The sequence below is a fragment of the Cebus imitator genome, unplaced genomic scaffold, assembly GCF_001604975.1.
Source record: "Cebus imitator isolate Cc_AM_T3 unplaced genomic scaffold, Cebus_imitator-1.0 Scaffold376, whole genome shotgun sequence".
NCBI classification, from domain to species: domain Eukaryota; kingdom Metazoa; phylum Chordata; class Mammalia; order Primates; family Cebidae; genus Cebus; species Cebus imitator.
In genome coordinates, this window is record NW_016107691.1 from 541,858 (window position 1) to 566,083 (window position 24,226).

General features: G+C 45.0%; 1 protein-coding gene across 3 annotated transcripts; it reads left to right on the forward strand.

Moving 5' to 3' along the window:
- The first annotated feature begins 5,874 nt into the window (after nt 1-5,874).
- Nucleotides 5,875-21,600, forward strand: IGSF1 (immunoglobulin superfamily member 1). 3 transcript variants are annotated; one of them, XM_037731037.1, is made up of 22 exons: nt 5,880-5,980; nt 7,011-7,026; nt 7,120-7,188; nt 8,317-8,453; nt 8,594-8,620; nt 9,008-9,289; nt 9,590-9,877; nt 11,780-12,064; nt 12,306-12,599; nt 13,098-13,376; nt 13,705-13,825; nt 15,694-15,764; nt 15,858-15,890; nt 16,281-16,571; nt 16,898-17,176; nt 17,810-18,097; nt 18,878-19,165; nt 19,349-19,636; nt 19,827-20,114; nt 20,236-20,514; nt 20,897-21,020; nt 21,171-21,600. In XM_037731037.1, the coding sequence occupies exons 1-22, from the start codon at nt 5,908-5,910 to the stop codon at nt 21,307-21,309; spliced, it is 4,239 nt and encodes a 1,412-aa protein (XP_037586965.1). In that variant the 5' UTR covers nt 5,880-5,907; the 3' UTR covers nt 21,310-21,600. The 3 variants fall into 3 exon arrangements, with proteins under 3 accessions (XP_037586967.1, XP_037586965.1, XP_037586966.1); XM_037731038.1 differs by lacking the exon at nt 17,810-18,097; XM_037731039.1 differs by lacking the exons at nt 19,349-19,636; nt 19,827-20,114 and having other exon boundaries at nt 5,875-5,980.
- The last annotated feature ends 2,626 nt before the right edge of the window (nt 21,601-24,226 follow it).

Consider the following 24,226-nt stretch of genomic DNA (forward strand, 5'->3'; position numbering starts at 1 on the left):
GAGATGCTTGAGTCATGGGGACTTGAATGAAGAACTTCTAAGTGCTGCAAATTGGAATTAAATGCTTTCTCTTCTATGTTACGATAATGCTTTGTTTCACGCTCCATCTTTCAAAGTTTACTGTGCTCTGCATTATATCATCCTTACCTGTGAATATGAATATATCTCCCAGTAATTCATAATCTTGAAGACAGAATGTATATTTCCATCTTCCTATAATAATTTGGGTATAGTCAAATGGAATACTTACTCTTTAATTGTTCAAAAAGAATGTGGGAACTGAGATGGTATCCATTTGAGACCTATTTAGGTTTCCCCCTCCCTATCAAGTCCTATTTCCACTCCCACCAATCAAAATCCCAGACCTCCACTGTAAAAAGATATATTTAAAAAGTAATGATTAGGATGAGGCAAACAGAAAGTTCTATATTCAGATTTAGCTCACAGTTATTGAATACTCACTTGACTGATGAGGAGATGGAGACTCAAATAACTTTTAGTAGCTTGCCAAATGTCACACTATTACCCAGTTAGTAAGTGGCTCTGCCAGGACTGAAATTCAACTCCCCTGACACTAAGTCAAAATCCCTTTCCACAAACACTGAAACATGTACGTGAACTCCTCTCATTCCACGCTTTGTAATTCTGATGTACCTAGTTGCTTAATCACAAACATATTCTGTGTACTCTCAGCCAGGCAGAAGCTAAATATTATCAACATATGAGACTCATTTTACATACATATTTATTTCTGTGTCTATGCGTTTGTGTGTTTATTTATGTTACTTTTGTGTCTTTGTATATTTATGTATTCAGGTAGCTAGTGCACTTAGGTATTTATATGTGTGTGTTTATTTTTATTTATGCACTTACGTACTTCTTTATCCTACCTGTAAGGTTATGAAGCTCTTCTAATGCTGTTAAATGAGAACATCAGTTGATTATGTCTTAATTTCCTATAGCATTTCTGAGGATTTCAGCTTAAAATAGGTATTGCATTTCAATAAAAAGACCCCAGCTCCTGAACTTCTAGGGGAGAAGACAGAGGAGCAGTTGTGTTCTGAACCAAATTGTTGGGCTTTGGGAACACCAACAAAGTCAATGGAAGCCTCAGCTATGAGAGTAGCCCAAAAAGAAAACAAAAACTACCTGATCTAGAATGAGAAAAATGATGAGAACAAGCTAGGTGTCAACCAATTAAGTACTATGATGCTGAGTAGGAATCAGGAAGCCCAGAAAGTTCAAGAGATGTGACTGGCCTGGAGGAGCAGCAGGTAGAACCCAGAGAAAGGGCCGGGGTGAAGGCGTTGATGCAGGCCCATGTAGACATTTTTAAATGCACACAGGAAAAGCCAAGCAAAGACTGTGCGGCACTACTGGTAAGGTCAAAGAATGGAAAGAAACCCTAAGAAACAAATATTGCTGAATGAATGTCATGGAAGAGAGAATCAGTACAAATGAGGACAAAATTGAGCTTCAGTCTTAAAACGTCTAAGAAAATAGCTCTTCATAGTGGAAGAAAACGTGATAGATTTTGAAAACACATCAAGATGGTACGATATTTATGTATCTGGGATCCTTGAAGGTGCAGAAAATAATGAGATTAGCCTTGAAACCATTATTAAGGAAATTGTTGATAAAAATTTCCTAGAGCTAAACATAGATCTTGACTTACATACAGAGAAAATTTATAAGTTCCCACTCAAAGTTATCTCTCATACTAAAATTCCAAAGCATATTATTGTACAATTCTTAAACTTGAAAGATAAAGAAATTGGCCCACAAGCTGCTCAAAAAAGATGTGATTTTTCAACAAGATATAGATAGGACTGACACCTGAGTATACCTTAGTAACAAGTGGATGAGAGACCAATTTGGAGCAAAATCTACTTACTACTTCCTGAAGTTCCTGGGCTTGAAGCCCCACGTGAACCATTCAGCTAAGCCGTCTTTCTTTTTTCAAGATGAGAGAAAAATCTTTGGCAGTCAAGATGACTTCAAGGCATTTGTCAGTAAAACTCCCAAACTATTGGTTTTGTTGAAAACAGCTGCAGCCCAGGGAGAAGATACTCCTGGAGATAAGTGACTAAACTCACTTTCAAAGCCACATTTCTTAATAGAGTGTAGATCTTATTTTTATGATTAATCGTGTTTTTGCCAGGGTGAGTAGTGGAAAAGGAAGTAAAAATTTAAAGTTGCACAAAGTTGTTGTTATTATGTATGTATATTGATACACACACACACACACACACACAGAATGCATGGAAAGAGAGGATAAGAAAAGTACGAAAAGGAAAATGGAAAAGAATGAAGGAGGGATAAATGGGAAGGAGGAAATGAATACAGCAAGATAATAATTAAGGGTGAGTCGGATAGGGAGACATTGAACTATGAGAGACTAAATAAGAAAAAAATGTGTATTGTCCACCTGAAACCAATCAATTATATAAAATTAACAGACTTTTATCAAGAGAGTATTTCCTCATCTTCTGTTAAAGGTACATGAATCTTTCAGAAAGTTTGACTGTATCCTAGATCACAAAACAAGTAGAACGCAAAGAGACGCATGTATATTTAAATAATTGCCTGTAAACTGATGTTTTTTAAAACAGTTTATAAACAGTGGGTAATAGTGCAATGATGAGTTTTTAAATTGCTAATTTGTGTTCTCTTGCAGTTTAGCCATCTTTACTTAATTTTAATTATATAACTGTTAAATCATATAATACATAAGAATAAAAGAATCAAATTATTGACTTCTATACTTTCCTTTGGACAAGTGATTACAAGTAAATAAATGTTAGAAAGAGAGAGTCCAGTTCTGCACTCTGAAGTGGCACCCTCCCCCAACCCCGGCCCACCCACACCCGTGCCCCACCATGCAAATGCCTACAATTTGGATACACTGGTGGCAAATCAGACTCTGAGACAGAAAAAGGCTTTCCTGGCACTGGCATCTGGAAGCATCCTTCCTGGGTCAGACCTAAGCTGTTCATAGAACCTGTGCCTGCTCTAGGCAGTGAGGCTGAGCCTACCTCCTTTCCTTCTGGAGCCACCAACTTCATCCAACACAGGAAAAGGGAATACTGAAACACTTTGCAGCCCACTCTCGGAGCTCTGACAGCAAAGACAGATATCCTCCCCACAATGTACCCAGATACACACTGTTCCTTGTATAAACATAAGGCATATCGTGATGCTAAGAGAATTGTCATTAGGGGCAGTGGATCAGTAGCTTACCTTTTTTGGTAGATGGTACATGAACCAAACAGAACTTTGTGATTCTGCTAAAATTGAAACACACACACACAACATCCTCATTTTCTCCCTCCACCCATTAAACCTAAGTTAAATTCACCTAAGTATTGACATTGTTGGTTTGCTTTGTGACAAGCACCCAGAAGCCAGATAATGCAGACCTCTTTCTAATGCCTTATAACCCACTATGAATATTTTGATTAAATAAGTTTTAGCTCTGATTTATCACTTGCATTTGATTTATTCTAGGAAGCTTCCTGCAAGCTCCTGGAAATACCCTCAGTTACATCTTCTGGAAATGGCTTAGTTCCCCAAACTGTGCACTTAATAATTAAAGTGCTTGACAAAAATTAAGCTGAAATCCAAGCTCTGTGAATTGGCCCCAGCTTTCCTTTACAGGTTTAAACTCCCCACCTCTAAAGCCTAACCCCCTCCTCATCAGGTCTTGCTTTTGGAACCTAATCTGTCTGGTTGGGCCTTCTCCCTGCCCCACATTCTTCTATAATGTAAATGTTTTGAAAATTGGCATGGATGTTTTCACCCCAACAGAAAATAACTTTTAACTATTGTCTTCCAAACCACCATCAGGTTCGTCTAATGTTGCCTTCTCAATGTTTCAAGAACTCTTACCCTCCCTTCCTTCTCTGCTACCACTGCCCTAGTTTAGGCAAGAAGTAACAGCCAAGTGCTTGCAATTATCCAAACCAATACTGTCATGACTTACTTGCTGATCTTTCCTATTGCAATCCTCTTTAATTCTCAAGGTTCCTCCTTCTCTACTTGTTCTCTTGTAGGACTTATCCTTAGACTACAAACTCCTTAAGAGGAGAAACTGACATCCTTTCTGAATTGTCAGCATCCAATACAATCCCTGCCACAAAGAAAGTACTTAACATATGGGTTGAATCAATGGCTTCTTGCTGAGTCCTAGGTGCTATGTAGTGACTTATAGGAAGATTTCCATTCAATCCTACCCCAAACCCTTCATTGTAGTAAGGGCAATTATTATCTCCTATTTAGCTTGAAGAAGCTAAATAACTTGCCCAGAAACACATCTTTGTATTCATATGGCTATTCTATTCATTAAACAATAATCTGAAGTTTATATCGGAAGCCACAATTGATATCACCTGATGCATGAAGATATGGTAATCAATTTGCCCCATAAGAGAGCTGTTACTTTATTTTTTCATGGTTTATTCTTGAATAAAGTGTTTTTCATTAGATAATTTGTAATCTTTTATGCATGTAAAAAATGTATATAAAGGGCTGGGCACGGTGGCTCACACCTGTCATCCTAGCACTTTGGGAGGCCAAGGCAGTCAGATCATTTGAGGTCAGGAGTTCCAGGCTAGCTTGGCTAACACAGTGAGACCCCGTCTCTACTAAAAATACAAATATTAGCCTGTTGTGGTGGCGCACACCTGTAATCCCAGCTACTTGGGAGGCTGAAGCAGGAGAATCACTTGAACCTGGGTGGTGGAATTTGCAGCAAGCCGAGATCACGCCACTGCACTCCAGCTTGGGCGACAGAGTGAGACTCCATCTCAAAAACAAGAAATGTACATAAAGAAAACTGTGGCTATTTGGTAGCCAATTAGTGTATGATGTTGATATTTCTGTTCCATTGGATGCTATACTTCAATCTCATCATATGTTACATGTCAGGAGCTTTGATTCATGTCTTATTCATACATTATCATTATAAAAAGTCTTTCATGGTCAAGATTTGTGAAAGATTGCTCTATATTATCAAAATCATGTTACTCTAAGACAGTTAAGGAAGGACTTACAGATTAGTAGTAGCAGTAGTGGTGGTAGCAGCAGCAACCACTACCATTTATTGAGCACCTACTATGTGCTAGGCCTATTGTGCTGTGAGTTTTACTTACATCATCCCACTGAGAAATAGGTTCTGCTGGGGTTTTTTGTTTGTTTGTTTGTTTTTTACTTTACAGATGGGGAAACTGGGACTCAGAGAGTTTACTCACTTGCTTGAGTTCACACAGCTATTGAACGTAAAATCTGCACTAAAATCTAAACATGTATGTCTTTACAAGCCTGGGCTTTTACCTCAAGCTGGACTTTGAAGGCTGTTCAAGTTACTTAACCCTCTCTGAACTTTAGTTTCCTTACCTGTTAAATTGAGAGGAGTAACACTTATGTTGTAGAGTTATTATGAGGATTAGAAATAATGGTTCCCAGGGCCCAGGGGCACATAGTAGGCACTTAAACTGTGGTGGTGATGTTTATGCATAAATGGGGCGTTAAATGGGCAGGGGAAGATCTGAGATCCTGATAAAGGTATTAGGGAGCTAGAGAGAGGGATCTACAAATCTTCTGGAGAACTGGCCTTCTCCCCGCCAGAATACTGTAACCCAATGAAACTCTGAGCTACAGGCGAAGGGGTAGGAGCCTGAATTTGGCTCCTGCAACCTCTGCAGGGAGTCCAGAGAGAGGCGGGGAGCTGGGAGGGGCGTAGAAATCCCCGTCGTCAGAGGACTGCAGGTGCCAGGCAGAGTTGTTGTAGGTGGGCTCCCAGAGCCTGGCGCCGGGAGGGGAGGAGGTTAGGGCGGGCCGGCAGGCAGGCGGGGGAGAGAGGAAGGCGGGGCTCAGAGCCGGAGAGGCTGTCCTTAGACAGCTCTCCTCATGCCGGGCAGTTTGCTGCATCTGGAGGAGCTCACTGGAGAATCTCCAACATCGGAGCGGGCCTTCAACTACCGTAAGTACCTGCAAATGAGCGCATAGTTCAGTGGCTGAAGATTAAATACTGGCCACCAGATCCTAAACAAAACCCCGAAAGAGTCTTTTTGCTGTAATTAATTGCCGTAAATCTAACTGCTCCCCAGTCTGTCCCCCCACCCCCTTCATTCCTGCCTTTCTCCTTTCCTCCCCGGATCCCAGACCTGCCTCGGTGAGAATCTCTGGGCACTGTAGATATCTCCCCTTTTCCTTCTCAACCTTCCCTCCAAACCCTCTGTGGAGCCTGTACCCGGCACCCCGCCGAGCCCAACCCCTTTGATTCCTGGAGCCCTCAAAGCTATGCAGGGGGCGAGCCATTAGACATTTCGGATATGTCACCCTCAAAAGCACTGCGGCGCTGCCTAAGGGTGGGGAAAGTGCTTGGGGTGGAGTAGAAGGGAACGGTAAAATGGCTAGGCAGCCAAAGTTGGGGGTGGGTGTGGGGGTGAAAGGCCAAAATGGGCGTGGCCAACTAACCTGACACTGGGGGCTGTTCTCACGTTCCCCCGATATAAGATTCATCATTTGGGCTGAATATAAATGGTACAGTTTCCTTAGTGATTGAGGAGGGATCAGCCTTGCCCAAAAGCCCAGCTTCCCTGACTCTTCTCAATCTCCCAGTAGGCAAAGAACCTGGTTTAGGGGTCCAAGTGGCAAGGCTGACACCTCAGATGGCACCTGGGTGTAATCCCAGGTTGAACCTCTTCCTTGGCAGTGGAACCTAGCTTCCCCAAAAAACTCCTGGCCCAAAGCCCCAGGGTAACAAAGCAACAGGGCGGCATCCAATCTTTGTCCTGGCCCCGAGAGGAATGGGAGCAAGGGACCTTAGGAACTGAGATGGAAAGGGCATCTTTAGGGTCCAACACCAGTTTAATGCCCCCTTTGAAAAGAAGAAAAACTAAGCACCTTTTTAAAATGTACTGTTCACTATATGCCTGGCACTGTACATGTATTATCTCTAACCCAATACAACAATAATGTTAGGTCGATATTACTCCCCCACTTTACAGATAAGGAAAATTCAGAGTGGGTAATCTGAAAAACCCTCGATACAAAGTGAAAAGTGAGCAATGGACCTAGGCTTCCTTGAATATCTCATTGTCCACTTGTTACCCACAGTCCAGATATTTTGAACACGAAACACCCTCCTCTTCCTGCTCCTCCATTTTACCAAGTGTTAGCACTGGGGCAAGGTGGAGGCTGAGGTCAGTATGGAAAAGCAAAATCAGGCCCTTTCTCTATTCTGGGAGCTGCCTCTTCTTCACTTTTCTGAGCTAAGATTTAATAACAGCTGGAGTTAGCCAGGACTTCAGGATCCCAGTAGCGAGTTGGTGGAAGAGAATTAGCTTGAGTTTGTGTGACTGGGACAAACCTTTCCTTGGTGAAAGGTTACTGTGGGGGGAGGTGGAGAGAGGCATGAAGCTCAAGAGTCTACCTTATGTATCTGCAAGGCCTATTGTAAATAATGACTTTGCTCCGGGAGAATGGAAAGCCTCCCTGAACTCAAATACCTTTGCAGTATTTCCTGAAATTCAAACAATTTCATTTCCCTTAGAGGTAATCAACAAAACTGTTTAGAAGTTAAGGGCAACCAAAGAATCATTTACACTTTATGTAAATTAACTTAAGCAGCTTGATTTTCTAACACATGCTTGACACTGGGGTATGGAGCTTTTAGGGGTAGGAGACAAGAATGAGAGTAACATTGGATCTAAAGCATTCTACAGAAGGGAAGGATATCCAAGGGATCAACTGAGAGGAGTGAGGGAGGGTGAAGAGAGAGTGAAGAGTGCCTCTGGGAGCTTAAATCGTTGTTTTAGATCATAGGCCGTGGAGTTAAACATGGATTTTAATTTGGGCTCTAATATTTAATCACTTTTGACTTTGCACTAATTAAATACCCTCTCTAAGCCTCAATTTGTTCATCAGTAAAATGGGAATGGTAGTAATGCCTCCTCTCCTAAGTTGTTGGAGGACTCAATATACATATATGTAAAAGGATCTCTGAAAAGGTGACTCTGTGCCTCCCATCTCCCCCATCCTGTGGAGCTTCTGCAGGCTATTCCGGGCCTCTGAGATGCCAGAGACAAATCCATATTTCAACAAATCTGACATCTTCGATACCAACAAAGACCTTGAGTGGGAGGATGGGGAAGTGAGGGAAAGGAGCAAGGAGAAGAAGCCGCAGGTGACCTTGTAATACTCTGCATGCCTGTGAGGGAGTACACTGTAGGGTTGTCAAGTGCAATTTAGCCATCTAAACTAAACTTTAAGGGGCGGGACAAGTCCTATGAGTAAAAACAATTGTGCTTTTAGATCCCACCACCTGCTGAGGAGAAAAATTCTTCAAGACTCAGAGTGCACAGCCAGCACCAGAGGCCCCGTGACCCTGGACAGACCAGGGGAGGGAGCCACCATGCTGCAGACATTCACTATCTTGCTCTTTTGCATTCGTGAGTACAAGGAAGGGGTGAGGGGCAAGTGACCCTGTCACAGGTACCCACTAATAGGGGTGGGAGAGGAAAGTACTGAGGTTTGAGTGCAGGGCAGAGACAACAAGGGAGCCCTCCTTTACCATAATCTTTCTTTTCAGGGATGAGTCTGGGTATGACATCCATAGGTAAGTGAGTTCTGCCCTCTCAGGCACCTCCTTCCTAAAGGATCCTAGATGCTGGCATGTCTCCATGACCCCGGACGTAATACCCTGAGATTCCAGAGATAGATTGGGCTGATTGGGAATCAGAGGACTTGGTTTCCTATGACATGGTGAAAAGCTTTATCTCAGATGAAAAAGAAACCACCAGACTTTATTCCCCAACTCATTTGAACCCCTTGACCAAATATTTTGGGATTCCTATACGATGCCCCACACGAGCCCACTCCTGTCCCCAAGGGAAGACAAAATGAGGGATCTGGGTCCCGGCTAATTTTAAGGGCCATTGTGGGACATGTTATGGGAGGGAGAGGGCTGGACTGCTCACATCTTTTTGATCTGCGGGAATGACAGTGATGGATCCTCAACCTGAGCTGTGGATAGAGTCCAACTACCCCCAGGCCCCTTGGGAGAACATCACGCTTTGGTGTCGAAGCCCCTCTCAGCTATCGAGCAAGTTCCTGCTGCTGAAGGATAAGACACAGATGACCTGGATCCACCCTTCCCACAAGACCTTCCAAGTTTCATTCCTTTTAGGTGCCCTTACTGAATCCAATGCAGGTCTTTACCGGTGCTGCTACTGGAAAGAGACAGGCTGGTCAAAGCCCAGTAAAATTCTAGAGTTGGAGTCACCAGGTAAGAAGACAGAGATACTCAAGAATCAACTTCAGCTCCTGAGATTCAGACTTGCCTTACGGGGCAGGGTTTGTTTCTCAAATGCATGCAAGCACGCCTCCCACAGTTAGTAAATAAGGTCCTGCTCTGTATTGGGCAATGTAGAGGGAGGATGCAGACTCTGGAGCAGAGAAGGGGGAAGGAGGGGTGACAAACAAGGATCAAACAGGGAAGCCTCAATTAAGGTAGAGCTCTCCTCTGCTGCTCCCTAGACAGTATTATCCTTGCTTTACCTAATTCCAGTTTGTTCTGTCCTTCCAGGCCAGCTGCCCAAGCCCATCTTCTGGATCCAGGCCGAAACCCCTCCTCTTCCTGGATGTAATGTTAACATCCTCTGCCATGGCTGGCTGCAGGATTTGGTATTTATGCTGTTTAAAGAGGGATATGCAGAGCCCGTGGATTACCAAGTCCCAACTGGGACAATGGCCATATTCTCCATTGACAACCTGACACCTGAGGATGAAGGGGTTTACATCTGCCGCACTCATATCCAGATGCTCCCCACCCTGTGGTCAGAGCCCAGCAACCCCCTGAAGCTGGTTGTAGCAGGTGGGTGTGGCCATGGCTGCTGGCGTCTGGCAATTGTTGTCCCAGGGATCATGGCTGGTTGAGCTAGAGTTTCTGCTTTTACTTTCCTCAGCCAGTTTCCAGGCCCTGTAAGGCCCCATGAGCTAGAGTCTTTTGGCATTTTACCGAGATATAAATTAGAATCACACATGCTGCAAGGCAGATGTATGGGAGCCAATCATTTGGCTAGTGAAGGAGCCCAGCCAACTGGCCAGCAGCTTCAGCTCATCACAGCTTTGTTGTTCTCTACTTGTTGAATATCATGCATTCATTCATTAATTCAACCGGTATTTATTGAGCACCTAATATGTGCCAGGCACTGCCACTGCAGTCTTATAAATGGAGTTTTAAATTTACAAATGTATTTGACTTGTAATTGTTATTTTTATGTGTGGAAAACAGAATGGATTGCTAGTGGTGGTGAGGAAAAACAAAACAAATGACAAATAATTTGATAGCTCATATTTTAGAAATGGCTTTATAAATCACCTTGGTTACCTATAAGTAGAGCTAGGAAGGTGGCGCCAATCTCTAAATGTAGAAGAGGGTTCCCCAAAATGTAAAATGCCAGAAATGCCCAGCCCCAACTCCCCTACTCCATGGCCTGGAGGTTTCTAGATGGAATTGGCCACATTTTCTTTAGTCTCTCCATTCAGCTAAATAGGCTTCGGAAAAGCTGTGGTGTTACAGAAAGTACCCTAGACTTAGAAGCAGTAATCCTGGTTTCTAGTTCCTTCTCTGACACTGCCTCCCTGTGTGATCTTGAGCAAGTCACTTCACTTTTCTGTGCTTTGGCTTCCTCTACTCTAAAAATGGGATAACAGCATCTATCTGATCTACTGTGTAATGCTTCTCTCTGTGCCTCAGTTTCCTGATCTGCAAAATTGGTATCATAATAATGCCTACCTCACAGGGTTGTTGTGAGGATTTGCCTAAATATATATGTACAGTGCCTGGCATATAAGTTCTCAATAAATGGTAGATATTGATTTTGTTAGTATAGCTTTTTATTGAGGATCAAAGAACAAAAAACTGCCTGTTTGAACTGAGTGTATGAATGTTTGCTGTACTCATGCCCTTTCAGCATAGATTCCACTAACACACACTTCCGTAGTTAACTGTTCACCAGTATCCCCCACCAGTTCATGAGCTTTTTGCTAGCGGAGACTGTCTTCTTTACTCATATACGCCTAGGCCTATATGATGCTTGATGCATACTAAATGCTCAGTGAGCATATGACAGAGCTGATCCTTCCATAATGAATAGATAACTGTGCCTGGCATTGGGGTAGGGGTAGGAAGGAGTGGTAGGAGGTCAGGTTTGCCCTCAATTTTGTGTACAATCTCCTTGGAGAAACAGTCCATGGAAAGGAATGTGTGGCCCTGTAACAGAGATTTCTTTGGGTTGCAGATTTACTGGCCAAACCCTCCTTATTAGCTTCTTTTAGTCTTGTTGTGGAAGTGCTGTCTTTAATGAGTTTAATGTATTCAAGTGCTCTCCTTAATACTTCAGTGGCATTCATGCTCTGCAAAGATGAAATCAATGTCATTTTTCAGAGGTTTGTTTTTCTGGTGGTTGAAAGAACTACATCTGGCATTTCAGAGACCTAAAGATACAAGGAATTATGGATGTAGATCTTCCACTGAGATACACCCACATATGTGGTTAGAGCTCAGTGAAGCTGATAGATTCTTGAGAGAGAAAAGGGACATAAGTGAATCTACCCTTGATTATGTTATAGAGGCAGAGATCCAAGGAAGGGAGAGGGAAGAGAAGGTAAACTTCAGCTACCACTTCTTCTTTAAAGAAATTAAGAAAGGAAAACAGAAGACAATAGGAAAGAATTATCCTGCCTCTAACTTCAGGGTCTCTTCCCTTTGTAGGACTCTACCCCAAACCAACTTTGACAGCTCATCCCGGGCCCATCATGGCACCTGGAGAAAGCCTGAATCTCAGGTGCCAAGGGCCAATCTATGGAATGACCTTTGCTGTAATGAGGGTTGAAGACTTGGAGAAGTCCTTTTACCACAAGAAGACAATAAAAAATGAGGCATATTTCTTCTTTCGGTCTTTGAAGATCCAAGACACTGGACATTACCTCTGTTTTTACTATGATGGGTCATACAGAGGTTCACTCCTTAGTGATGTCCTGAAAATATGGGTAACTGGTAAGAGAGGGGTATGCCACGGATCTTAGGTTAAAGGCTAAGGATATGAATCTCCCTCTGTGCTCCTGGAGAACCTAATCATGTGGCCAGGGCTAACAGTAGAGAAGGGAACAAAATTTGTAAAACTGGGTGTAGGAAGGTTTTTCCAAGGGTGGGCTGGAGGAAGAGGAGGAAACGAATCTTAAGGAGTGGGAGCAGGAAGGGAAATCATTAGTGCTTTATATTCTGGGTCTTGTTCTAGACACTTTCCCCAAGACCTGGCTACTTGCTCGGCCCAGTCCTGTGGTCCAAATGGGTCAGAATGTGAGCCTACGGTGTCGAGGACCAGTGGATGCAGTGGGTCTTGCACTCTATAAGAAAGGAGAAGACAAACCACTTCAGTTTTTGGATGCCACCAGCATCGATGACAACACATCATTCATCCTCAACAATGTAACCTACAGTGATACTGGCATCTATAGCTGCCACTATCTTCTCACCTGGGAGACCTCCATTAGGATGCCATCACACAACACCGTGGAGCTTATGGTTGTAGGCAAGTGTTAACAACTCTTTTTGTTATCAACTTGTTTGTTTTTATCATCACTGTGGTGCTGTAAGAAGGAACTAGTAGCCTTCTATCCTCTGAGAGTTATGAGCAAAATGCATACGTGCACACGCATGTGCGCACGTGTGCACACACACACACGGAAGGTGGTGTAGAACTTTCTTCAAAAACTTTAGGAAGCTTGTCTCCCCCTCCACCTCTCAGTATGGAACAGCCCCATTGTAACCCCTGGGAAAATTATTTTTGTTTAGGCCAGGAGAAGCTTACAGGTATGAGGTCTTCCTGATTGAAGGTAGGGAATCAAGAATCTCTAGAGCACCAAAAGGTAGGCAAAAGAATTCCAATGCACAGTCAAATCTTGAAGCCACTGACCAAGTGGAAGTGGAAAGGAAGAGAAGAGCAAATGGGGAGTTCAAAAACATTTTCTGGGGGAGGGGGTACTGGGTGTGAGGTTACTTCTCACTCTGGTCTCTGGATTGGTTTCAGATAAGCCCCCTAAACCCTCCCTGTCAGCTTGGCCAAGCACTGTGTTCAAGCTAGGGAAGGCCATCACCCTTCAGTGCCGAGTTTCTCATCCAGTACTGGAATTTTCTCTGGAATGGGAAGAAAGAGAAACATTCCAAAAATTCTCGGAGGATGGAGACTTCATCATCAGTAACGTGGACGGGAAAGGCACAGGGACCTACAGTTGCAGCTATCGCATAGAGACACAGCCTAACATCTGGTCACATCGCAGTGAGCCCCTAAAGCTGATGGGGCCAGCAGGTGAGAGGATAACTCTTCAGAAAAATGCCCCTCCATACCCCAGGGATCCAAGATCAGTGCCCAGAAGGATGTGGAAAGGGGAGTCAGGGACCTGAAAATCAGAGCCCTTGGGTTTCAGCACCCTTCCCCTGGGGTGTTCTCATAATTCCTCAAAGGCAGTTAGCAGGATACTTTCAAGGCCCCCATTCTCCGAGAAAAGGAAGGCCACTTCTGCCTCACCTTCCCAGTATAAGCACTCTCAGTAACCAGATCGTTCTCAACCCATGAATGTATTCACCTGCCCCCTGTACCCATCAAAGCCTCTGATTCTGGTCTTCTCTGGTCACAGGCTATCTCACCTGGAATTACGTTCTGAATGAAGCTATTAGGTTGTCCCTAATCATGCAGCTTGTTGCCTTGCTGTTGGTTGTGCTGTGGATAAGGTGGAAGTGTCGGCGACTCAGAATCAGGTAACTGTCTTGTCCCAGCCCCCTGTTCCCCAACCTAACAGAGTCTGAAGAATGAGTCATGCCCCATTTGAGACAAGCCACAGGGCACACTCTATAGGACTCCCATATTCTGGGCTTAGGGAACAAGACTTTCTCATCCCAGCTGTCTCTTTCACCTCACAGAGGGGTTAACACTCAAGCCAGAGGGTGAAGAAATGCATAGTTCTCAGAGGCAGGAGGAACAATCAGAACTGCATTCACTGACATCCCCCTGGGAGGGTGCCCAAATCTCCCTCACAGTCCATCCTCCCCCTCAGAGATGATTGATGTCTCCCTCATTAACTTGTTCTGGATTTTTCCTATTGTAAGAAGCCATGCTGTCCTGTCTCCCAGGCTGTTATCCAACCCTATCCCAACTTTTCACCCTATCCCTAGCCCTCAAGAGCTATTAAGCCTTGTGTTCCATCCTAGTTGGCTTAGTAACCAGTCTCTGACACTGTGGCCTCCAACCACCTGTGCAGAGCATTCTGGGAATATAAACTTGACCTGGATGGACATTTGATGTGACATTGAATGAGGCAACAGAATCAGGCTGTTTCCTCTGACTCACAGACTCACACCAAACAGATTCTCCTGCCATTTCCTTTGATTCTATGGCGTCCTCTGGTCCATCTGCCTCTCTCATTCCCATGGCTTGTGCTCAGGCTACTGTGCTGGGAACAAGGAGAGAAATGATCACTTCTGACCTAGTGGGGGTGTTAGCTCCTGTCTACTTCCCCCTACTCCCTGCTTCTGGCTGCACCCACCCCCACCCCCACAACTGTGGTTACAGCTTGTCTGGGAGTATTCAATGCACAATGGATTATGATTATGTGTGTCTGTGTTTTCCACTGGAATATGAGTGACAGAATGCTTGGGCAACCAGAAAGGAGCCACATAAGCCTTCTGCAAAAACCACCACTCTTTTAGTTTTCAAAAAGTTTCAGTGGGGGTCAAGCTCTTCTTTCTGGAACCTGACCTGGGTCCCGTACCCATTAGAGTAATTCCCAAGCCAGCAATGAGAAAAAAAAAAAAAAAAAAAATGTAGGCTGCCCCACCCCAGCCCAGCAACACTGCGTCAAAGAACAAGATCAGAAATCAGATTTAGGAGAAAGCAGCTTGAAAATCATGTTTTCTTGACCAGGAAGAATGGTCAGTGTTTTCTAAGTAAAAATTGTCAAATGGATTTTCGGTTAATATCATCTAATTCTACAGGGCCCATAACCCAAAGCTGCTGCACATTTCTAGTTATAATCTGGGTGAGGGGAGAGAGTTTCTACTCCTGAAAAAGCTTAGCTCAGCACTGACAATCTTCTAGTAATTCATCACAGCTGCCTAGGCAACCCTTCCATAACAAAGGCAGGTGAGGCAGGTGGGTCTGTCTGAGGACCAATACTGCCATAACAACTGCTTCCAAACTTAAACTTGATGTCTGAGAAACACTCACGGTTTCTCCCTCCACCCCCACACCCACAACCCCGAGCTGCCGATCACACTGAGCTCCAGGGGTTCTGAGAGCTCCAGATAATACAAAGACATTTTCACATCTGACATCTCAATTCCAGCAACAGCCTAAACAGGGGCCACGGGGATCTGACATACGATATAGGCTGGGGAGTGGGGAAGGGGCGGGGGGGGCACATGGGCCATGACAGAGTAAGAGGTTTGTAGGTAGTAAGGCCCTCAAAAAGAAAAGTCATCGATGTCAGAAAAGATTATATCCCATTATCCTGGCCATATCCAGTCCCCATTGGGTAGCGAGCAAGCCAATGACATAAATTGCCGCCCCCTTCCGTCCACCCTCCCCCTAATCCCAGCAACTCCTCTCATCTCTTTTCTGGTCTTGTTAGAGAAGCCTGGTTGCTGGGAACAGCTCAAGGGGTCACCATGCTCTTCATAGTCACGGCCCTTCTTTGCTGTGGTGAGTACAAGTGGGGGAAGGGGCCTGGGCAGAAGGCCGGGGTGAAGTGCCGTGGGGGAGGGGGCCAAGCCCTGGCAGCAATTTCTTTTGCAGGACTGTGCAATGGGGTATTGACAGAAGAGACTGGTGAGTTTTTCCTGCTCCAGACTGGGACATTCCTCCCTGGAGATCCGAAATAACTACAGAGTGTCAGTGTCATTGGCCAGGGAGTGACTGGTTGGGAGGGAAGGACAGCCAGGAAGGGGCACTTGCTAAAGCTGCTGGCAAAATTCAGCCTCCAACTTTGCCTTTCTGCCTACAAAATTTCCTCCAAGCTTCTGCACTATTCTGAAGCTCAGCTATAAGACATTAGCTTCCCCTTTCCCCAGCACCTGAGGAAGGAAGGAAAGAAGGAAAGGGTTTGGATTTGGGATGCAGGGTAGGTGGGCAGTATGATCTGGGTAGGGGGTTCAAGGGCAAGGAGGAGGGAGGAGGAGGGAGGAGGGAGGATGGCTTCATTAATTCTGCTGTTTCTAGAAATAGTCATGCCAACCCCTAAGCCTGAGCTGTGGGCAGAGACGAACTTTCCTCTGGCCCCGTGGAAGAACTTAACCCTCTGGTGCAGAAGCCCTACGGGCTCAACTAAGGAGTTTGTGTTGCTGAAGGATGGGACCGGGTGGATCGCAACTCGCCCGGCCACGGCGCAGGTCCGGGCTGCCTTCCCCCTTGGCGCCCTGACCCAGAGCCATGTCGGGAGCTACCACTGCCATTCATGGGAGGAGATGGCTGTATCGGAGCCTAGTGAGGCACTTGAGCTGGTGGGGACAGGTAAGAAAAGGCAGAGGGTCCTCCGGTAGTTATCCCCAGTGCCCCTGGGACTCCCACACTGCTTCTGGCGGTGAGGGAATGAATTCACAGGGACCCTGAAACCAAACGGGCTTGTGCTGCACGTAGGAGAGAAGGGGCACTGAAAGGGTAGGAGGGTTAGGGGGTAGGGGGAGGGGCAGGATGGGAAGGAGAGTGTGAAGAGACTGACTGGAAGAGCCTAGGGCCAGCCCAGAATAAATGTCTTTATTTGCTGAGAGTGACCCCGAGTATGCCGTCTGGGCAACTGCAAACTTCTAACTCCTTTTTCATCCCATTCTGTTTTCCAGACATCCTCCCCAAACCTGTCATTTCTGCTTCCCCCCCAGTCCGGGGCAAGGAACTACAAATCCGGTGCAAAGGGTGGCTGGCAGGCATGGGGTTTGCTCTGTATAAGGAGGGAAAGAAAGAACCTGTCCAGCAACTTGGTGCTGTTGGAAGAGAAGCCTTCTTTACAATAAAAAGAATGGGGGATAAAGACGAAGGCAATTACAGCTGCCGCACTCACACTGAAAAGCGCCCCTTCAAGTGGTCTGAGCCCAGTGAGCCCCTAGAGCTTGTCATAAAAGGTAGAGCTGAAAAGGGTATGTGAGGAAGGGGGGCGGGTGGAGGGAGAGGCAAAGCCCTGGGGCAGACACTCCTCTCCCTGCAGCAAACTTTGCTGCTGGTCCTGGGAGCCTGTGTCCAATCTTAGAGCCAGGCAGGCGTGGCTCTGGGAGTGCCAGGGCCTCTGGCTGCACGATATTAATAGCCATAATCGTTATTAATAGCTCGGGTTTGTGGAGGGTGATTTAATTTTTCTAATTATTTTCACATCAATTATCTCACTTCACCACAGAGCTACTCTTCAATGGGGTTGAAGTAGGTACCATTTTCCCCTTTTCCAAATGGGCAAACTGAGGCTCAGAGAATCAGCAGAGCCCCCATAATTCTATCTTTTCACTAGCCTCCATTGCCTGCCCTGATGACACGGAGGACTCATCTGGAGGTAGTGAGGGGTGGGGTTCAAGGGTCCCTGTGTAAGAAGTCCATCTGCAAAGTGGATTTGCCTTACTTTTGAACTGCACTTCTGAATGAAATACTACAGAAAGCAGAGAAGCTTCCTAGAACCAAGATTTGCTATATTTGCTTTCCTCTCTTTCTTGATCTTAATTTGGTTTTGTGTTGTATTTTGTTTTTTGTTTTTTTGTTTTGCCTTCTAGAAATGTACCCTAAGCCCTTCTTCAAGACATGGGCCAGCCCTGTGGTCACCCCTGGTGCCCGAGTGACTTTCAATTGCTCCACCCCCCACCAGCATATGAGCTTTATTCTTTACAAAGATGGAAGTGAAATAGCATCCAGTGACAGGTCCTGGGCAAGTCCGGGGGCCAGTGCAGCTCACTTTCTAATCCTTTCGGTGGGCATTGGTGATGGAGGGAATTACAGCTGCCGATATTATGACTTTTCTATCTGGTCTGAGCCCAGCGACCCTGTGGAGCTCGTGGTGACAGGTTAGGAGTGGGGGGGCTCCAGGTAGAGGTAGTGCCAACCCGGGGACAGTGGGTGGAAGGCTGTCAGTGGGAGAGAAAGAAATGTTTCTTCTAAAACATGCCAAGAAAGTGCTTAGGACAGTGGCTGGGCCATAGTGACCAGTCAATGACACACAGCTGCTCATGTTATTATTACAGGAACAAGAAACACACGAGGTTGGAGGGCAAGCAATGCAATTCTGGGGAAATCAATGACGCAGATGGGGATGTCCAATCCCAAGAGCTCTGTTCAAGTTGCACTATTTCTGTACTGTTTTGCAGCTTGGCCTTGAGCTTTAGGCTCAATGTCCACTTTTTCTGTAAGCTGCACCGTCAGAGATCAGTGGGCTGGATGGCTCTCAGAGAAAGGGAAAAGACCTTGAAATGTCAGCTGCATACTATGCAGCCATTAAAAATGCCTGTTTTCAAGCTGTTTAACATTACAGGAAAATGCTTACATATAAAGCTTAGTGAAAAATGTCAAACTACACACCTGTGCATACAGCGGAGTCCCAATTATGTAAACAGTTATAGCTATATGGACACGGGAATGTATAGAAAGAGTAACTGTAACTGGCAAAGAAATATTAAAAATACTTATCTTTGAGTGGTAGAATTGTGTTTCCTTCATTGTTTTTTTTTTTCTATATTTTCTAATTTTTGACAACAAACGTATATTGTGTCTTACAATAACACTTTAAAAAGCAATTTGCAGGATATGAGGGCTGGGTTTCTCTCATGCTGTGGTCTCTTTAATTTCAGAATTCTACCCCAAACCCACTCTCCTGGCACAGCCAGGTCCTGTGGTGTTTCCTGGGAAGAATGTGACCCTGCGCTGCCAAGGAAATTTCCAGGGCATGAGGTTTGCCCTCTTGCAGGAGGGAGCCCAGGTTCCCTTACAGTTCCGGAGTGCCTCAGGGAACTCAGCTGACTTCCTTCTCCACACTGTTGGAGCAGAGGACTCTGGGAACTATACCTGTATCTACTATGAGACAACCATGTCAAACAGGGGGTCATATCTCAGTATGCCCCTTATGATCTGGGTGACTGGTAAGGACAGACTGGACATGGGACTGGGATGGAAATCATTGGAGTAGGGATTAGGGAGGGTAATTCCTCCTGGAAGGCTAGGCTAGGCCTCAGAGGGGCAAGAGGAGAAAGATAAAGGGTTAATTTAAGCAGGAACTGGGAAATTTTAATACTCACCACTTTACAACGTTGGTCTCTTTCTAGACACATTCCCTAAGCCATGGTTGTTTGCTGAACCCAGTTCTGTGGTTCCCATGGGGCAGAATGTTACTCTCTGGTGCCAAGGGCCAGTCCATGGAGTAGGATACATTCTGCACAAAGAAGGAGGAGCCACTTCAATGCAGCTCTGGGGATCGACCAGTAATGATGGGGTGTTCCCCATCACCAACATATCTGCTGCTAGCATGGGGCGGTACAGCTGCTGCTACCACCCTGACTGGACCAGTTCTATTAAGATACAACCTAGCAACACCCTGGAACTCATAGTCACAGGTAAGGGGAAGAGACTCTCGAGCGGGCATGAAAGTGTAGAAAGCAGGGAATAGACTGCCTCATGGGAGATCGTTTCCAGAGAGCTCAAGGAGAGGCAACCAATTGTCTTTTCTGTTTATTGAGCAGAGTCCCCGGGGTGATGCACGGCAAAGCGGTCTCTTCTCTTTGACCAGGAGTTCATTTCTTCCAGGTTTACTCCCCAAACCCAGCCTATTAGCCCAGCCTGGTCCCATGGTGGCCCCTGGAGAAAATATGACTCTTCAATGTCAAGGGGAACTGCCAGACTCAACATTTGTCCTGTTGAAGAAGGGGACTCAGGAGCCCTTAGAGCAACAGAAGCCAAGTGGGTACAGGGCTGACTTCTGGATGTCAGCAGTGAGAGGTGAAGATTCTGGGATCTACAGCTGTGTTTATTATTTGGACTCTGCTCCCTTTGCAGCTTCATATCACAGTGACTCCCTGGAGATCTGGGTGACTGGTAAGGTCCTGGAGACTTCACTATGAGTCACGATTTTGTAGTTTTTAGCAGTTAGCAATAAGGGGGTAAAGGGCTAAGTTCGGGGTCATTTATTCTAACTTTGTGTCCTTATTGGCTGCAGATAAGCCCCCTAAACCCTCTCTGTCAGCCTGGCCCAGCACCATGTTCAAGCTAGGGAAGGACATCACCCTTCAGTGCCGAGGACCCCTGCCAGGTGTTGAATTTGTCTTAGAACATGATGGAGAAGAAGCACCTCAGCAGTTTTCAGAGGATGGAGACTTTGTCATCAACAATGTAGAAGGAAAAGGCATTGGAAACTACAGCTGCAGCTACCGCCTCCAGGCCTACCCTGATATCTGGTCAGAGCCTAGTGATCCCCTGGAGCTGGTGGGGGCAGCAGGTAAGAGAATAATCTCTCCATGGTCCTGATGTGACACACATGGGATCCGAGGCACAGTCCCCATGGAGACATCCCAAATCAGGAGAATGGAGGGGCTCTGGAGCTGGGGACCTGAAGTGTGTCATCTTTCTCCTAAGGATGGTGAGGAGGTGGGACCTCAAATGTATTCGAAGATAGTGAGTGGGATTCTTCCCAGGCCTCTTTCCTCCAAGGAAAGGAGAGCTGCTTCTGCCTCAGCATAAACTCTGCCACAGCCCACCCACGTGAATGGCTCCCACGTGAATCCTAAAGAAGGCCAGAGTGTGGGGCAATACCAGAGATCAAGGAGAACATACACACACTCATCTCCATGGCCTTGGTTTCTCCTCTTTCATCACCACAGGGCCTCTTGCTCAGGAGTGCACTGTGGGGAACATTGTCCGAAGTACCCTGATTGTGGTGGTTGTTGTAGCCTTGGGGGTAGTGCTAGCCATAGAGTGGAAGAAGTGGCCTCGACTGCGAACCAGGTAAATAAATGCCTCATCATGACCCCTTCTGTGAACCCAGTGGTGCTAGAAAAACAATCAAACAAATGCTCCCCTGGTATCTGAGCCCCACCATGCAATCTGTTTTCAGGTTCTCAGTCCTCCCTTATTCATGTCTTTTTCTTTACATAGAGGCTCAGAGACAGATGGAAGAGACCAGACCATTGCCCTCGAAGAGTGTAACCAAGAAGAAGGAGAACCAGGCACCCCCACCAACTCTGGTTCCTCAAGCTCTCAGAGAATCTCTGTGGAACTGCCAGTTCCAATATAATAATCTCCTCCTTTACAAGAACTTTCCTCTCCTCTCTCTTGCTCTCAGAGACCTGTAAATACAACTAGTTACCCTGCAAGTCAGCCCCATCTGCTGTTCCTTGGTCTCTAATCACCTGAGCTGGGTAAAGGGGATTCTGGGAGTTGAGAGCTCTGCCAGTGTGAGATGTTTTCTGAAGACAGGGTCCCCACCCCTGTAACTCCTCACTGTACTGATTTACTGGCGCATGAAATTCTATTAAAAATGCATTCTTCTGAATAAAAAGAGTATTCACTATTTAACTGCAAAAACCATGGCTGTGGTCTTCTATTGGTCTGTTTTCCACTAACAATTTAGAAATGGTGTATTGGAGCTGACCTCATTGGCAGAAAAAGACAGTACAGGGCTATGAGAAAAGAGAAAGTTGTTCAAAATAGGGGGTGAGGGAGGGGGCTCCAAAGTAGCTACTTCCCAGTTTGGTTTGACACATAGTCACTGACCAGAGTATCCTTTTGCCCTTCCATCAATGAATGAATGAATGAATGGCAGTACCCTCTCCACGATGAGCCTGAGGAGGAAAAACACCAACATTACATGCATTGCACCATGTTACCTTTGGGTCCGTAGTACATCTGCTTTCAAACAGCAGGATTGGCCCTCCGCAGAACTTTGAAACTGGAAAAACATGCTTTGTGGTCCTTACCTAGCAATCACGGGGTGTAAATGAATTCATTCTTAAGTATGAACAATTACTCAAATCTGATATTTTGCCACTCCCTAAAGAGAGTCCCGTTTTCCCAAAGGAATGTGCGTCTAATGATGGGATCTCAAGAACAGTAAGCAGATGAGGTGAATGGTTTGGAACAGGGGACCTGCCAAGGTCACCTCCGGAAATGGGGACTAGCTCCCATTTTCAGCCCCTGACCTTTGCCCCTGGATTAGAAGGCCACTTGCCCCATGACTGGGAATTCAGTACACACTAGGCCATTAGGCTGTTTGGATTGGGGAGGGAGGCTTATCTAGTTCCTCGAGCCTTGTTAAAGACCTCAGAAGAGGTGACCTACAGGTCTGAGAGGGGGTCATCACCCCTTCACATCTGAACCTAAAGAACTTAAACTTGCCACCCAACACCGTTTAATTCTAAGCTAACACTGTTCAATAGAGCAATGTACAAGGGTACAGCATCTAGTGAGTTATTTAACCCTGGTTATAATAAAGTTTAGAAAGAAACTCCTCTATATGCTTGCATTAGGAAGCATATTTATCTAGCAAGTTAGTGAAAAAAAAATGCATCCCATTTCCCTTAGACTAATTTGTATCAAGCTCTTTGGAATGTAGAAGTACAAAGTCCCACTCTGATTTCCATTTGATGAGATTCTATTAGTCACTTATACTAATTTATTATAGTATTTATAAAAATTGCATTTCAAAAGTGCTTTTACATTTGAGTTTTGCCAAAACTAATTGCTGCTTGCTGCTGAACACCACTTTTTTCCCCTCAAACTCTCCATCCCTAGCCCTCAATCAAGCAGTACATTTTGAACACTGGAAAGAGTTGGTCCTCAGTTTTGGATAAAAGTCATCTGATCAGGTCTGATTCTGTTTTCCAATCTTTGGGTGTTCCAAAGTGTATATTGTCAAGGCTAGCAGCACAGCTGTGTAAGTTAGCAAGAGATAACTTGATTGCTTTAGCTTTCACCAAGGGAAAGAGAAATGGGAAGATAAGACCAGAGGGCCAAGGACTGAAATATTGAGATGACTCTGAGTTAGGAAAGCAGGGCGACGATGAGACAAACGTGACAGGAAATGACTCATGTGAAATCGAGACATTGAACCTGGGGTCTCCTGTGTCAAAAGGATTCAAACAGAGATACTCTTGCACTCGGAAAATTCTGAAAAATCTTACAGTGTGAAACAAATAGTGAGAAATATTGTGATACTGGACTGTTAGTTAGCTTTCTACAAACACATATATTGTTCTTTCACTTAGAGAGCCAAGTTATACATGTTTTCGAAGGAAAAAAATAGTTGTCAATTGACTCTGAGGTACTTAAAGACAAAGAATGGCTTTGGAGTTTAACTTTCCTGCTCGCTATCAGAGCTATCTATATAAATTAAGTACCTATTTATAATGCAGAAGTCACCACAAACTACCTCACTGAATTAAATATCTATTTATAATGCAAACATAGCTCATGGCTGACAATTCTCCACAAGGTAAATTTTTTCAACCTGGTTGCCATAGGAATCAGTCCCTTTACCGCTGGCTGGCCACTAATCATCAGCCCAGCATCAGGTAATTTCTGGGAAATGGAATCGCAATTAGGATGGAATGAACTTTTGAGAAGAGAATTTGTCTCTGGGACTCCAGGAAGAAAGGCCAAAGACCTCTTCCAAGTTGTAAAAAACAAACAGATATGACCCCACTTCCTTGGGCTCACATACTTTTGGCTCTAGCATTTCAGAGCTACAGAGACTGTCAAGGTGGTAAGGACCAATCAATCCTCCAGCCAGTTCAGAATCTTTTTTTATAGCAAGACTGACAGAGAGACATACAGCTTCTTCTTGTACACCTCCAAAGATAGAGAGCTCACCACTTCATCAGACAACCTGAAAATCTCGAATCATTCTCCTGATTCCGTATGTACCTGTGTGTATTCCCTTCATACTCACTAGCTCTAGTTCTGACTCAAGTTGAAACCCCGATGAAGTCTACTTCTTATACATAATAGTCCTCCAAAGTTTGGAAAATGGAAGTTGTCTTCCCGTATCCTGTAGCAGTCACTCAGTGGTACTTCTAGAGTTTGGCTAGCATTCATGTGCAAATGTGTTCATGTACTTAACTCTCAATTATTCAGGTTCCAGAGATGATAGAGTGAATGCCTACCCTATCCCTGCCAGATTTAAACAGAGCAGCTCTTTGGTATATTTTATATAT

Bases quoted from the DNA above. Each gene is read 5' to 3' on its own strand.
- IGSF1 (XM_037731037.1), top strand. From the start codon at position 5,908: ATGCCGGGCAGTTTGCTGCATCTGGAGGAGCTCACTGGAGAATCTCCA. The intron at 19,166-19,348 runs GTAAGGACAGAC...GTCTCTTTCTAG, and splicing joins CCTTATGATCTGGGTGACTG to ACACATTCCCTAAGCCATGG. The intron at 20,515-20,896 runs GTAAGAGAATAA...TCATCACCACAG, and splicing joins GGAGCTGGTGGGGGCAGCAG to GGCCTCTTGCTCAGGAGTGC.